General features: G+C 54.7%; 6 protein-coding genes across 6 annotated transcripts; 3 read left to right on the plus strand and 3 right to left on the minus strand.

Moving 5' to 3' along the window:
- Positions 1–830: 830 nt before the first annotated feature.
- Positions 831–2,507, minus strand: BDZ99DRAFT_407808 (DNA primase, large subunit; the record flags this gene model as incomplete). Its single annotated transcript, XM_033716493.1, has 2 exons — positions 1,691–2,507; positions 831–1,622 (listed from the first exon to the last, which is right to left on the minus strand). Exons 1-2 carry the CDS (start codon positions 2,411–2,413, stop codon positions 831–833), a joined length of 1,515 nt encoding a protein of 504 aa, XP_033581514.1. The 5' UTR covers positions 2,414–2,507.
- Positions 2,508–2,690: 183 nt separating this feature from the next.
- BDZ99DRAFT_458568 (4-nitrophenylphosphatase) lies at positions 2,691–4,177 on the minus strand. Its single transcript, XM_033718944.1, has 5 exons — positions 4,061–4,177; positions 3,988–4,009; positions 3,805–3,873; positions 3,664–3,755; positions 2,691–3,603 (listed from the first exon to the last, which is right to left on the minus strand). The coding sequence occupies exons 1-5, from the start codon at positions 4,124–4,126 to the stop codon at positions 2,941–2,943; spliced, it is 912 nt and encodes a 303-aa protein (XP_033581515.1). The 5' UTR covers positions 4,127–4,177; the 3' UTR covers positions 2,691–2,940.
- A 239-nt stretch (positions 4,178–4,416) lies between these two features.
- Positions 4,417–6,204, minus strand: BDZ99DRAFT_471963 (peptidase M18, aminopeptidase I; the record flags this gene model as incomplete). The annotated part of the gene is made up of 3 exons (XM_033721753.1): positions 4,417–5,805; positions 6,022–6,083; positions 6,135–6,204. The coding sequence occupies 3 exons, from the start codon at positions 6,202–6,204 to the stop codon at positions 4,417–4,419; spliced, it is 1,521 nt and encodes a 506-aa protein (XP_033581516.1).
- Positions 6,205–7,076: 872 nt separating this feature from the next.
- BDZ99DRAFT_485243 (WD40 repeat-like protein) lies at positions 7,077–9,128 on the plus strand (the record flags this gene model as incomplete). Its single annotated transcript, XM_033722697.1, has 4 exons — positions 7,077–7,369; positions 7,464–7,591; positions 7,642–8,219; positions 8,277–9,128. 4 exons carry the CDS (start codon positions 7,077–7,079, stop codon positions 9,126–9,128), a joined length of 1,851 nt encoding a protein of 616 aa, XP_033581517.1.
- Positions 9,129–11,251: 2,123 nt separating this feature from the next.
- On the plus strand, positions 11,252–12,695 carry BDZ99DRAFT_458570 (kinase-like protein). Its single transcript, XM_033718945.1, has one exon. It carries the CDS (start codon positions 11,396–11,398, stop codon positions 12,278–12,280), a length of 885 nt encoding a protein of 294 aa, XP_033581518.1. The 5' UTR covers positions 11,252–11,395; the 3' UTR covers positions 12,281–12,695.
- Positions 12,606–14,604, plus strand: BDZ99DRAFT_458572 (kynurenine 3-monooxygenase). Its single transcript, XM_033718946.1, has 3 exons — positions 12,606–12,719; positions 12,810–13,058; positions 13,133–14,604. The coding sequence occupies exons 2-3, from the start codon at positions 13,005–13,007 to the stop codon at positions 14,342–14,344; spliced, it is 1,266 nt and encodes a 421-aa protein (XP_033581519.1). The 5' UTR covers positions 12,606–12,719; positions 12,810–13,004; the 3' UTR covers positions 14,345–14,604.
- The last annotated feature ends 10 nt before the right edge of the window (positions 14,605–14,614 follow it).

Here is a 14,614-nt window from a genome sequence, read left to right on the forward strand (position 1 = left end):
ATGGCTATACAGCCTCTCCGTTCTACGGCGCATGCTTTCCAATTCATGCAGCCGTATATATAGCTGTACGTGAGCTCGTACGTAAGCTTGTATATGAGGCTATACGTGAGGCTATACAAATCGGTATGATGTAATTGCTTGTGTTGTACATGGCCGCATTTGGAGAGGGCATTCGGAATTAGTGAGTTAAGCGAGCGAATCGGAGGCTACGGAGTAGCCCTCCGAGCTAATTAGAAGGTGGTGAAGCGACAGGGGGGAGGGGTTGTACGTGGAGTGAAAAGGGGGTGTATAGTTAGTGGCCCCCAATTTAAATGGGTGTGCAAAAGTTTAATTCTAATTTACTGTAACTGGGATATGGAGAGTACGCGACTAGTGTTATAAACGAGTCTGCAAAAGTGTAAATATGCGTTGTCAAAAGTTTGAAAATGCGTCAGGAAAAGTTTGAAAGTAGGGAAATGCGTCGTCAAAAGTTTGAATTCCAATTCACCGCAGGCTACGAAGTGGAGAGCACGTGACTAACGACGACTGGGGCCCCTGAGACAATATAACCAAGACACATTTCTTGGAACCTCAGCGTCTTCGACGTCGCCATATCTTCTAAAGGAAATTTGCTTTAAACAAGTCTATCTCAGGGCGTGCCCTGAAGTTGATTATTCGTAGCTACAACGCCGGCGCTATGAGAACCTTACCTAGGTAGCTCCTCAGGTCCACAGCCCATACCAGCAAAGCCACAAACCAAAACCTCCTCCCCAGCTCCACCAGACACCGCTCCCAGAAACGCCCAACGCCCACCCCTATTTCCCATCCCAATCCCAGTCCCCATTCACCCCCTACTCCTCCATCCTCTCCCCATCACCCCCAACCACCCCCACATTCCCCTCCCCCAAATGCTTCAACATCCACCCCCTCTTAAAATACGTATTCGGATGCAGAATCGTATCCAGCTCCGCCGCGCCCCAGCTCCCCTCCTCCTTCACCTTCCTAATCTCACGCCTATGCGCCCACTCAAACACGCGATTACACGCAATATGGTACCTCTGCTTCTTCACATCCTCGCGCACGAGCCCCAGCACCTCGCGCTCATTCACGCCCGTCCTCTGCAGCAACGCCACCAAGTTGTCGACGCCGAACGTGCGGTACGGACACCCGTGCGACTGCCCGGGCCCCGGCAGCGCTTCCGTCAGGATCTTCTGGCACGAGTAGGGCGTGTACCCCCGACCGCGGCGGTTGGCGTCCCCCCCAACGTCGCCGTACACATGGCGGATGTTGTACTTGTACTCTTTCGCGAACTTCTCGTCGGTGAGGAGCTTGAAGCTGCGGCGCCAGAACAGGATGCACTCGTCGAGGCTCAGCCCGATGCCCTTGAGGAAGAGGGTGTACTGCAGGCGGCCGTAGTGCTTGAGGTGCGAGTTTGCGCGCAAGGTTTGGTGGAGGTTCTGCATGCAGAGGGGGAAGTGCTGGGCGAGGGTGTCGATGGAGGCGGCCGTCGGGGTGGAGAGGCCGTCGACGGCGTCGGAGGAGCTGTAGGCGGCGTCGGGGGCCGTGAAGGATTGGGAGAGGTGGGCGAGGATGGGCGCGAGGCGGTCGTCCTCGTCAAGGCGGGGGAGGGCGCGCGCGGTGAGCTATATCCACACCATTAGCCATTTTCCTTCCATCTTGAAAGTGGAACGAGGAGGGTTCTAGGGCATACCTCAAGCGCCTCATCCAACCGCCTCGTAAACTCAGCCACCACAAGACTCAACTGCTCCCGCGCGGGCACATACGCCTTCCCCCTCCTCAAAAACACCCTCCGCTGCTCCACCAACTCTGGCACGCGCTCCCAATCCACCTTGAACCACCCCTGCTCCTCCACCCTCTTCAGCCCGCTCGCCGCCGCCAACTCCGCCCCCAGCTCCCTCCGCTCGCCCTCCTCCACCCGCTCCCACTCCAGCCCCAAGCTATCCACAAACCCCTGCCTCTCCTTTAGATCATCATCCTTAAACCTTAACCGAAACAGCATCGTCTCCAACCTCGCAAACCGGCGCCTCAACTCCTCCGTCGCCGCAAACGCCAACCTGAGTATAAAATGCGAGTAATGGTCCTTCCGCCGCTCCTCCTGCAGCGTCCCCCCGCGGCTCGAGTTCGCGTGCAGCGGCATGTGCTTCTCGAGTATCGCGCCCATGTACGCCGCCGTTTCGTCGGCGCTGCGGTTGCGGAACGCGCACGCTTCGAGCTCCGACAGCACCTTCAGCCGCGCAATCGCCCACACCTCGAACTCCTCGAGCGTGATCTCGGCCGTGGGCGGCACCGTGTAGAAGTTCAGGCGGTGCGCGTAGTCCTGCGCCGCGAAGCCCGGGGCGGCGAACTGCCGCTTTTTCCAGTCGAGGGCGGGCCGGCGCTTGGGGTCGACGCGGGAGAAGTCTTGGCGGATCATGGCGGCGGGCGCGGCGAGATGCTGGAGTTCTGGTAGTAGTGGTTATTGGGGGTGGTTGTTGCTGGTGGTGCTGTAAGGGTTTGGGGAGTTGAGGGCGTGAGGTTGGCGTTTTGGGGAGACGCGTTTTGGCGTGAAGTTCGTGTTGGGGTGCACGGGCCACGAAGTTAAGGCAGGGGGTTGGGCGGGGGTGAGACGGAGCGTGTGGGTTTCGTGTATAACACCACTCTACTTACTAAATTCAAGCTGAGCAGCGGGACTTTTGATGAGAAAGTTCAAATACTTCTGGTCCTTCTCTGAAGTGCCAACTCAGATGAGTCCTTACACTCATGACACGTCTTTCGTCAACGTCTAATCTAGTCTATTTCTTCCCTTACACTGGAATCTATAAACACTTACACTGCTGTGATGAACGGCGTCTGCTCAAACGATCCTGCCTCATAGTGCCTCAATGCACTGCATGAAGGGACGGCTCACACGTCCAGTCGGCAACCCCCTCCTGATCTCAGCACGCCCCATCCATCTCACCCTCACGCAACCAAATCCCCCAACACATCCACATATGCCATCGGCACAACCTCGCTGCCCTCCCGCAAGAAATCCTCCTTCTTATTCACCCCCGTCAACACCGCCAGCGTTCCCCCAAGCTTCCCCTCAATCCCAAACTTAATATCCGTATTCAGCCTATCCCCCACCATGCACGTCCTCGCCTTGTCAAAGTGGAACTTCCCCTCAATCGCCTCCATCATCGCCTGGCTGGGCTTCCCCAATGCCACCGGGTCCGCCCCCGCCGCATACCTAATCCCCGCCCCCGTGCTGCCCGCGCCGGGGAACAGCGCATGCGACATCGGCAGGCTGCTATCGATGTTCGTGGCGAGGAACTTGGCGCCGCGCTGCAGGTACTGGTGCGCGGTGGCCATCTTGAGGTAGTTGATGTGGAAGTCGAGGCCGGTGAGGACGATGCCGACGTCGGGGTCGAGCGCGGAGCCGTTGGCGAGGCCGGCGAAGTCGTCAGGCGTCATGTCGCGGCGGAAGGCTGGGTCGGTGCCGCCGATGTAGGGGACGGACTCGGCATCGAGTTCTTGCTCGATGCCGGTCTCGCCGACGACGAAGACTTTGTTCTTGGGTGGGGGCAGGGCGAGGATGCGCGCGATGTAGACGGCGGCGCTATAGGAGGAGCCGAAGACTTCTTCCTGGGGTGGGGGTTAGAGATGAATTGGTAGATTGGAGGGCATGAGAGGCTGGGGACGTACCACTTTGGCTTCGATGCCCATTTTATCGAATTTCTTCTTGTAGTCGGCGCGGGATTTGGTGCTGTTGTTCGTTACGAAGACGAGTTGCTTGCCTGGTTTCAGGTTAGCACGATTGGTGCATGTCTGGGTAGATTTGTATACCAGCTTTCCTGAGCATATCAAGTGTCTCCGGGACCTTTGGGAAGAGGTGGTCTCCAGACCAGAGGACGCCTATCCTTCTTCATAATCAGCCTCGAGCGACTTCAGGTGTCCAATTCGCCTATTCGTCTTCGGTGTGGTCGATAGTATTCGAAAGTTGGGTTGCAGTATCATGGGAAGCCATACCATCGCAGTCGAAGAGAAACACCTTTGACTGAGTGTTAGCAATGTGATGAAGTAGATTGGGATTTCAGCTTACGTCAAACCTATCCAAGAACTCCTGGATCGCAGCTTTGTCGCCGGTGAGATATTTGGGTTGCGACATGTTTGAAACCTAGGAAGAGATCCCGCCTGGGTGGGAGAAGAAGACGTTGTTGATGTTGTGCGAGGACGTTGGTGGGATGAAAGTGTTTATGGTGGGGCAAACCGGAGGCTATGACGATCAGAGGCTGAAAATCGGTACGAAGGCCGAGCCCAGTTCACCAACATGCGGACTGTGCTCATGATACAAAGGTTTAGTTGTCAGATAAACAGCATTTTCTGCACACATCTATATGCTTCGCATGAGAAATGGGACTACGGCCAGCCAATGCCCTATAATGTAGACACCTCTAGTCAATCCACCAGAATCTGTGCCTCAAGCTCTTGGAAATTCTCGAAGAAACTCTCGAATAGATTGATCGCGTGGTCTACATCGTGCGCGCCCCCTGTCTCGCGAATGCTGTGCATGCTCAGCTGCGGGTTGCCGAGATCCAACGTTCTGGCTCCCAGAGCTGCGGACAGCATCGGCCCAATTGTGCTTCCACAAGATGAGTCGTTGCGGACAACGAACAGCTGCAACGGCACGCCGTGTGAAGCCGACGACTTGCTAATGGACGTCTTCTTGGCCCGGCGTGCTGCTTCCTGGAGGAGCACAATGCCAGGAGAGTTTGTCGCATAGCGGGCATTGGCGTTGATCTTGATAACGGTACCTTTGTTCATCTCTGGGCGATGAGCCGACTCATATTTAGCAGGATAGTTAGGGTGAACAGAATGCGCCATATCAGCGGAGATTAAGAAAGACGTCGATAGCGACTGCTCATACGCGGTTGCAGATTCAGCCTCGACTTTGTCATATGACTTGTCCGAGTTGGAGTCAGAAGCAGGGAGGACCGACAGCCGGCGGATGACAGCCGGGAGGAGATTGGAGTCGGCGCCTTGGGCTGTCTGGCTTCCAATCTCTTCGTGGTCGAATAGCGCAATGAGGCGGATTGTGGAATCGTTGTCTAGAGCGGATGGTGACGCTACGGAGGCAATCAGGCCTTGGACACTGCAAAAGGACATGACGAGGTTGTCCAACCGGGCTGAGAAGATCAGCTCGTTGTTCAGCCCACCGATGACGGACTTCTGGGTATCGTAGAGCACCATTTCGAAGTCCAAGATGTCGGCAGGCTTCACGCCGGCTTCTTCAGCAATAATGTCGACAATGTAAGGGTGGTGTCGCTCGGCGGGCGTTTGAAGGGGCTCAAATGGACCATGTTCCGGTTTGGGTTCCTCCTTCTCGTCGCCGGTCTTGCCCTGCCTATTCATCTCGGCAGCTACAAGACCGGCAATGGGATACAGCTGAGTCTCTTTGTTGAACTGGAAGTTCTCCTGGCGATCGAGATGGATAGCCAGGGTGGGGATGCGCAGGATGGGCCTGTCGACCTTCACCAGGCGCTGCTCAATCGACCCGTCCTTTGTCTTCACCATTGCACGTCCGGCGATGCTGAGATCCCGATCAAACCAGGTATGCCATAGTCCTCCACCATACGTCTCACAGGCCACTTGCAGGAAGCCATCGCTCTGGCGCTTCGAGACCGGCTTGATGCGGAGACATGGGGAGTCGGTGTGGGCTCCGATGATGCCTATGGGGTTTCCAGCCTTCCACTTGTTGCCAATGGCAAAGGCCACGATGGAGGAGGCATTGCGGGTGAGATAGTACTTCTCGCCGGGCTGCAGCTTGGAGGCCCAAGAATCGCGTTCCTGCAACAGACAGGGTCAGCTCTGGAACGTGAGACTACTTGTATCCATAGGACGAGGCTGCCAAGCTGGCCTTGCAGGTCGCAAGGGTTGAGTGGAGGGTGGAGGGATGGACGTCGTATCATTGTTGTAGGGGACTCTCATTCGACGATGGAGCTGTGCGGCTGTGAGGGGACGCTGGGGGTGGCTCGATCTATGATCTGACGGTGTGGCACAAACCTTTATAGGCTTGAACCCAGCTTTTTCCAGGCGCAGCTTTGCAGACTTGACGGCGTGGAAGGCTGAAGTTGTAAGCTTGGTGTTCTAGGGGCCGTGTGCACATAGATGCTCACGGGTCGGAGAGGCATTCACAAAGGACAGGAAGTCCTCGGCGCTCTTCAATGAGGGAGCAGTAGTGGCCATGGCACGCGAGCAGAGGGAGTAAGCAGTGCAGGTGGTGGTCGGGGAGACGGGCAGCTTGGTTCGAGAGGCGCGGATGCTCAGCATAGGATAGGCGCACGACGCTCTGTGACCCGTTGTCCGGCCTTTGCGGCAGTAGTGTGTCTTGGAGGAGGCTGGAGGCGGTTCGCTGAGCCCGCGCCGTCACCCGTCGCCGGGCAGTTGAAGGCCCCAGCACAGCCAAGAGACGTTTCATACTGCGTACATGGGGAGACGCGTGCGGGCCGTCGAGACCACAACAAACCACGGCGACGGGCGACACGGCGACGGGCGACACGGCGACGACTGCCCGGCATCCAGACACTCGTTGCGTGCCTCAGGTTGCCTCTCGCTCGCCCTCTTGCCTCTTGCTATCTACGAAGTAACCCCATCGCTATCTATCGCCATCCCTCACTGCAGCGCCGGCTGGTCCTGTTGCTCCAGCCCCGTCACGTTGCCAACGGCCCCGTTAGCGGCCATCGCAACCCGCAACCCCAAAACATTGGCACCGGTGTCCCTATCACTCACCACCCTCCCACCTCACTCGACCCGCACCCCTCCGCCATCTCCACCGCGACGCCGGGCCATGCAGCTGCACAGCACCTGATAGACGCCCCTCGACAACTGCTGCGCGCCGCTATCTGGCTGCACCACCCCGACCTCCTCCCGACCTCTTGGACAGTCGATACATTTGCCCGCCCCCCTCGCCCGTCGGTGCCACGCGCTGCACTCGCCTTCCTCGACTCTCCGTGTTCCAATTGCGTGCGCTGTGCAAGCTTCACCCGCTGCTCGACTCTCCCAGATAGACGTCCGCGGAAGCTGGCCGCTCCACCAGCGCAATCCCGCCCACCGCCATCATGGCAGACTCCGAGCTGCGCACCCATGTGCCAGCGGCATCAACAGAGCCGTTTGCTGATGAAGTGCGCACGCCTACCCTCATCTCCCCGCCCGAGTCGAAGACACCCCCCACCGCCAGCCACAAGCGACACCACAACGGCTTCGCACCGCACAACCACGACAGGGGGTCGGAACCCGTGGACCCTGCTGCGCTGAGCAAGGCTTTAGAGCAATTCGACCAAGCAGGCAGGGTGCGAGAACGGACGCCCAATGCTAGCCCGAGCAGGAAGCGGCAGCGAGTCTACGGAGACAGGTTAGTGAATAGGATATATAGGCCGGCACCGGGACAGAGCCCTACGGGGGACGAGGCACCTTCACCTGAAGCATGCGTACTGACAACTTGACAGATTCATACCCAACAGGTCCGGGCAAGACCTCCAGGCGAGCTTCAGTCTGCTCCACGACGAGGCTTCACCAGCGACACCATCGCGTTCAGCCAAAAGAACGCCTCATCATGAGTTACACTTTCAGAGAAGTATGCATATTCCTGCTTCCGTGGGAGAATTTAGCTAATGAGCAATGCAGCTGAGGAAGCGAACAAGACGTACTCGACCCTATTGCGGTCCGAGATGTTCGAACAGACAGTACCTCAGTCAATGCCACATAATCTCTCTCCAACCGAGCGAACCACTTTCCATGACCCTACTAGATCTCATACCCCACCTACGAGGTCAACTTCAATGCACCCGGCCCCCGCATTGACTCCCTCGACCCCACACAAGAACCTCTTCTCATATGCATCACCACGGCACAGCTACTCTGGCCAACCAACGCCGTCCCGGACTCCACAAAGCAGACACGGTCCCAATCTCAACGCTAGGTCCGAGATATACAGCTTATCCCCCGTCAAATATAGCAGCCAGACCATGCTGCTGAGCCCGAGGAAGACTCCGCGAGCGGTCGCCAAAGTTCCATACAAGGTATTGGATGCACCAGATCTAGCTGACGATTTCTACCTGAATCTCGTAGATTGGGGAAGTCAAAACATCCTGGGCGTTGGATTGGGATCCTGTGTGTATATGTGGAACTCGACATCTGGCCGCGTGACGAAACTCTGCGAACTTCCAGATGACACTGTGACAAGTGTCAACTGGATTCAGAGGGCAAGTTGGCACTCAGCCTCGAAAATATCCAGAATCACATGCTAATACTCGAAACAGGGTTCGCATATTGCGATTGGAACGCATAAAGGCTTCGTGCAGATCTGGGACGCAATTTCACAGCGTCGGCTACGAACCATGACAGGTCACACAGGCCGAGTAGGGGCCCTTGCATGGAACGAGCACATCCTCACGTCAGGCTCCCGCGATCGCCTAATTTACCACCGCGACGTACGACAGCCAGATCAATGGCTACGCAAACTCGTCGGCCACAAACAAGAAGTCTGTGGTCTAAAATGGAACTCGGAAGACGGCCAATTGGCGAGTGGCGGCAACGACAACAAGCTCATGGTCTGGGAGAAACTAAACGCAGAGCCAACCTTCAAGTGGAGCGAGCACATCGCCGCTGTCAAGGCAATTTCCTGGAGTCCTCACCAGCGCGGCCTCCTTGCAAGCGGTGGTGGTACTGCTGACCGGACGATCAAGTTCTGGAACACCCTCATCTCTCCCCATGGACCCTCCTCCGCCTCCCTCGCGGCTGCAGCTGCCGCGGCGGCGGCGTCCAATCCAGCAAGTCTACCAACTTCGCCATCTGCTCCTGCAAATCTCCTCAGCAGCTTGGACACGGGCAGTCAGGTGTGTAACTTGGCATGGTCGCGCAACAGCAACGAGATTGTCTCCACGCACGGCTACAGCCAAAACCAGATCATCGTCTGGAAGTACCCGAGCATGCAGCAAGTGGTTTCCTTAACCGGCCACACCTACCGTGTCCTCTACCTCGCCATGAGCCCGGACGGCCAAGTCATCGTCACAGGCGCCGGCGACGAGACTCTCCGGTTCTGGAACGCATTCAAAAAGAAGGAGCGGACAGGCGGTCTAGGCGGGATGGACAGCTGGGGTGTAATTCGATGAAAACGACTGAGCGGGCGAGCAGCGTGCGAACTTCACCTACAGGCGTTTCTCTGGGATCTGGCGGGCTTTTCTTATGACCTCAATATCATGGCATGATGCATGGAACGGGGCGTTTCGGCGAGGTGGGGATACCTAGGGCTTGCGTTCTTTTTGAGGATTTGGTCAGGTCTTATTTGGGGCGGGAGGGTTTTTTCGCCTTGGGACTCTCAGATAATGGGCTGGAATGGGCGCGTTGGGGGAATTGGAGAAGAAGCTCTCGGCCAACGTATCTAGCATTGTATAAATTGGCCATAGACGGCCGGCTTTGGTTGGTAGGACAATTCAAGACGATCTCTTGTGTACATGTATTACCTTCCTGCTGCAAAATAGGCCGCTGGAGAAGCTCGATGTGGGATATTAGGGGGGGCTAATAGTATGCCTGGATTTTCGGAATTGATGAGATGAAGCTAGAAGCAGTAACGGAGGGACAGTAAAGAGGAAGGGAAAAGTTGTACGCTGTCATGGGTCTGGTAAATCTCGTCGGTAGTTTAGCCAGCCCGGAAGATCCATCGATGTATCTCGTAAGGTCGGATATCCTCAATGAGGCTGCTAACAGGCCAGGGGCGCACTATGACGGCATGGTTGGTGAGCTCACCACCCAGGACATGTTCCCAATGTAGCCCAGATACATCGCTCAAATCTTCTCGCTGGCTCCTTCGAGGTGCTGGTGAACTCCGATGGTATTCCAAAACCACGCAATGACCTTAAGCCGTGTATTCTAGCCGATACGGGAGAAGAGTTGGAAGAATCGAAATCCGCCATCTGAGCTTAAAGAAGCACAGGTCGAAGATGTAAAGTCTCCCACAGCCGCCGAACAAACCGTTCCTTCTGAAGTTGCCTTCAAGTCCGAGGAAGCTGCCTCCAAGTCTGAGGAGGCCGACGGCGATGAAGCGTCAACGAAGAGGCAAAGGTTGTTTGTCGAATCCCTGCTTGCAACAACTACACCAGGATCGCACCACTAGGCATCCTACCAGGAATGGAAGAGGGTGTAATAGAGCCAGGAAAAATTGGATTCAGTTCAAAGGGGTTGATCTCCGCCTTGCAGAAATTTGCTATCTGCATCGCGATTGGTTCTATCCCGATAATCATCATTGGCGCCCTGTCTCATTTCAGAGCCCGTTCTAGCACCAAAGCTCAGCGGGTGTGGACCATGCTGTGGTTAGCTCTTGGGATATACATCGGTCCCACCGCTGGTTCGCTCCCTTCGATCCCCAGCTTGCTAAGGTCCCGGCAGGCTAGAAAGCACAGCAATATCAAGTTTGATGACCTCAGTGAAGTAGCGAGCTATAACTTCATCTTTACGAGTATGCGATGGGTGTGGTTATTTGCATATGCGGCTCCTGCAATTGGAGGGTTTATAGTCGTTGGACAGATGTTTTATTCATATGGTAGCTGCATCAGGTTGTGAAAGTAGCTATCGGTGCGGTCTGTTTAACGTCATGTCCTATCTTCTACTATACCTCGGAAAGGACGATATGCAGGAAGCCAGGCAACGCAAAATCAAAATGCGCGTATAAAGGACGCCTTATCCGCTCTACAGAAACACGTGATATGCACGTGACGCTGGAAAGGTTCGATGGCGGGAACGACGAAAGCGGATTCAAGGGATTGTGGCGTTCAGCATTTGACTCGAAGTCTTTGTCTTAACAACTATTCCCGGCCCCATTGTTCAATTTTCATTTTAGGCTTTATCAAGCTCATTCCGCATTGATAGCTGACACAACAATGGACTCAAGAAATAGTGGCGTTCAGCGTTTGACTCGAGCTCTTTGTCTTAACAACAAAGCGCCTTCTCCGCTCTTAATGCGAGGCGTGATATTACTGCTGGATTAAAGAAAGCTTCTTTTAATATTGGCGATGTGAACTAAGTTTAAGATAAGGTATATAAAGCCTCTCTCGTACACTTCCTGTCCCGCAACAACACTTCCTATCCTACAGCAACACTTCCTATCCCACAGCAACACTTCCTATCCCACAGCAACGCTTCCTATCCCACAATAATTATCTTTATTACGTTCGACAACATGGAACCTTATATGGAATCTAAAAAGGATGTTTGCCGAAGGCTTTTTGGCATTGATGACCCTCTTGACTACTTTCTTGAGGTTCTTGATTCTGATCCTCCATTTCCACCACTGGAGAAATGGGTAAAAACAGAGTTTCCATACCAAGCCCCTATACTTCCTGCGCCTTTACCTACAATCGAGGACATCAAACGGGCGGGTGAAATGGGTAACGTTATCTCCGATAGAAACGGTCTAAGACCTGTATTTCGAGTTGGTGCCGAATATGTTGTCAAGTTCTCCCCCAACCCGGAGATATTACAGGAGGCCGAAAACATTTTGTTTCTAAACCAGCACTCGCAGGTTCGCACGCCCAAGGTTTATGCGGCCTTTAGCCAACAAGGAGGAAATCCATTAAACCACCCTATGTGCGAGGATATCGTATACCACTACCTAGTAATGGAGTATATAGAAGGCGGTCATCTCGACCACGACAAGTATGTGGCACTAGACCCGGAAGACAAGGACAAGATCTGCGCAAAGATTGCGGAGCAACTACAACTGCTCCGGTCCATTCCACCGCCATCTCCAGGATATTATGGCCGAGTTATGCACCAAGGCTGGATGCCTGGCTTTCCTGTTGTCTGCGTTACCCGCAAGGATATGTGCGGCCCGTACGACACCTATGAGGACTTCATTTCAGCCATGTTTACCGCCGCTACGGGTTGCGCAGCTGTCTGTGAGCCGACGTCACCAGACTTTACTCCTGTCCAGCGACTGGGATTAACCAACTTTAAACACACCTTAACGGAATGTGCTGGGCACGAACCAACCCTTACTCACCTCGATCTCAAGCTCGAAAACATCATGGTTCGGCCCGTCCAGGGCGTCAATGGGATCGATTACGAGGTTACTTTGATCGATTGGGAATCTCTTGGGTGGATGCCCGCCTGGATGGAGGCTGTCACGGTTCTACAGCGCAGCGTCTTTGCAACGAAACTGGACAAATGGCGATTTTTGTGGGGTGTGTCACAGGGGATCAAACCGTTTCACATGGGCCCGGCAACTTTTTTCAATGAGCTTGAGGATACTGGAATTCTTCATCTTTAATAAGCGCATGAAATTTAGCTTTTCCCTTTTACTTAGACGCAACGCAATCGTAATTTTGCTATTTAGACATGTATCAATGTGCCTTAGGGAGCAAGAGTGGGGTTAGGTGTGGAATTCTCAGCGTCCGGCTGATATACGGGCACGTGATGGCTAGACACGTGATGTATAGGTTTCTATACACGTGATGTGTAGATCTATACTAGGAGGCCTTCCTACTATAGATCTAGTCAATATTTAGGGCCGCACGGGCCCTCCCTACGTGTATATAGCCTAGCTAGATTCCTACACAAAATCGACATCTTTTGTCCTCCATTTTGTTATCACGTGATCGGAATAATCACACAGGATTGTCGCTCAATCGTGATTTTGGCTATCGAGACATGTTATCAATGTGCGTAGGCAGCGTTGAGGATGGAGGTGAAACAATGCATTGAACGAGGTAAGTGATGTATTGAATGAGCATCTATCCAGGCTACGTACGCCGTATATATACTCTGTGTGTGTGGAGGCTTACTAAGCCGTACCGTAGAACTGTGAGGGCTAAGTATAGGACCGTGTTCTATATCAAGGTAGCCGAGCTAGCCGTACCATACTCCGTAGGCCAGCTGGCTAAGAATACGTACTCCGCGACCCCACCCTTCGCTGCGCTGTGTTCTAAAGTCTCTTGCATCTTCAAGTACGACAATCTCCCGGCATCCCTTTCCATTCCAGTTCCCACTTCACTATGACACTCACGACGCCTCCCGCCCATGTCGCCATCATCGGCGGCGGCCTTGCGGTACGTACCTACGCAGCCCCGCTCATCACCGTTGCGGCCTTGTGGCCTTGTCGCTGATGCTCCCGCCCCAACAGGGGCTGACACTCGCTCTCGCGCTGCATGACTTGCACATTCCGTCCACCGTCTACGAGTCCCGCTCGGAGGACTATGATCAAGGGGGCGGCATCATGTTGTCCCCCAATGCCCTTCGCGTGCTCGATAGTGTCGGCGTCTATCAGCGAATTCGCGACCGCTCCTTCCGCTTCGATGTGCTCGCTTTCACGGATGGTCAGGACAGCACCACAGACGAGTACTACTTTGGTTCAGAAAGTATATACGGCTACTCAGCCATCCGCATTATGCGCAAAGAGCTCCTCGACGAAATGAAGGCAATGCTACAAGAGCGTCAAATCCCCGTCCTCTTCAACAGCAAGCTGACCACCGTCACCGCCGATGGCCCGGCCCAGGTTGAGTTCGCGTTTGACAACGGCCGCACCGCACTGGCTCCCCTGGTCATTGGCGCAGATGGAATCCACTCGGCCGTGCGTAAGGCCTTTCTGCCCCAGGTAAAGCCGATGTACGCAGGATTCATGGGCATTAATAGCGTCGTGGAGCGATCGCAGCTTCGTATTCCCGAGGGCTATCATCTGCCGGCGACTGTCATGGCCAAGTCGGGTGCATTCCTGCTGGTGCCACAGAAGCCTGACGGCTCTGAACTTTTCATCGGCTCACAGCGACGGTTTGCCGAACTGGACCAAGCAGGATGGGAACAACTGCGCAACGACAAGCAGAAGTTGTACGACATGCTTCAGGAGAATAAGCAAGACTGGCCGGATGTGGTGCAGTCAGCTTTGGAGGCCACGCTGGTGGACCGCATGGGCTTTTGGGCCTTCTACGGCATCCCGCCTTTAGCATCGTGGTTGTCCGGATCCAAGAGAATTATCCTGGTCGGGGACGCCGCTCACGCCATTCCTCCAACGGCTGGCCAGGGCGCAAACCAAGCTTTTGAGGATGTCCGTAGTTTGGCTACCCTCCTCTCCAGGCTGTCCGAGAACGTGCCGCTGGACAAGGCTGCTGCACGATGGCAGTCTTATCGGCAGGCGAGGATCGATAAAGTTCTCGATCTTACCAAGCAGATGAATGCAAAGCGCTTGCCTGAAGCAGAGCGTGCTAAGCTCCCGCCTGGGGCCTTTTGGGGCGACCAGTCGCTCACGAGAGGCGATGGTGGAGAGCTGCGGTGGCTGTATGAGCCAGACCTTGCCCAGGAGGCTGAGAAGTGGGTACAAGAGCTGGAGAGTGCGTCATAGATACACTAATCTAAACCATATATCTACTATGTCTACAGAACAAGCAATGTGCGGAGACATTAAGGGCCAGATTACGCGGTTCCCTGGGCCTTCATTGCCCTACCGTGTCCATCTTGGCTTCACGGTAAGGATTGTAAGATATTTTTTTTAGTTTCAATAATCTTAGCCTCAATATAGGCGGCAATTAAAGGCTTTAAGTAGTCGAAGACCCCCTATGATAGCTAGAGGGCTGTCTGGCCTTTACTAAAGCAATATGCTATTACTTCAATT

This window comes from Mytilinidion resinicola (genome assembly GCF_010093595.1).
Source record: "Mytilinidion resinicola strain CBS 304.34 unplaced genomic scaffold BDZ99scaffold_3, whole genome shotgun sequence".
Classification (NCBI taxonomy): domain Eukaryota; kingdom Fungi; phylum Ascomycota; class Dothideomycetes; order Mytilinidiales; family Mytilinidiaceae; genus Mytilinidion; species Mytilinidion resinicola.

Bases quoted from the DNA above. Each gene is read 5' to 3' on its own strand.
- BDZ99DRAFT_458568 (XM_033718944.1), bottom strand. From the start codon at position 4,126: ATGTCGCAACCCAAATATCTCACCGGCGACAAAGCTGCGATCCAGGAG. The intron at 3,874-3,987 runs GTATGGCTTCCC...GAAGAAGGATAG, and splicing joins GTTTCTCTTCGACTGCGATG to GCGTCCTCTGGTCTGGAGAC. The intron at 3,756-3,804 runs GTATACAAATCT...ACCTGAAACCAG, and splicing joins TGATATGCTCAGGAAAGCTG to GCAAGCAACTCGTCTTCGTA.
- BDZ99DRAFT_458570 (XM_033718945.1), top strand. From the start codon at position 11,396: ATGGGTAACGTTATCTCCGATAGAAACGGTCTAAGACCTGTATTTCGA.
- BDZ99DRAFT_458572 (XM_033718946.1), top strand. From the start codon at position 13,005: ATGACACTCACGACGCCTCCCGCCCATGTCGCCATCATCGGCGGCGGC. The intron at 13,059-13,132 runs GTACGTACCTAC...CCGCCCCAACAG, and splicing joins TCATCGGCGGCGGCCTTGCG to GGGCTGACACTCGCTCTCGC.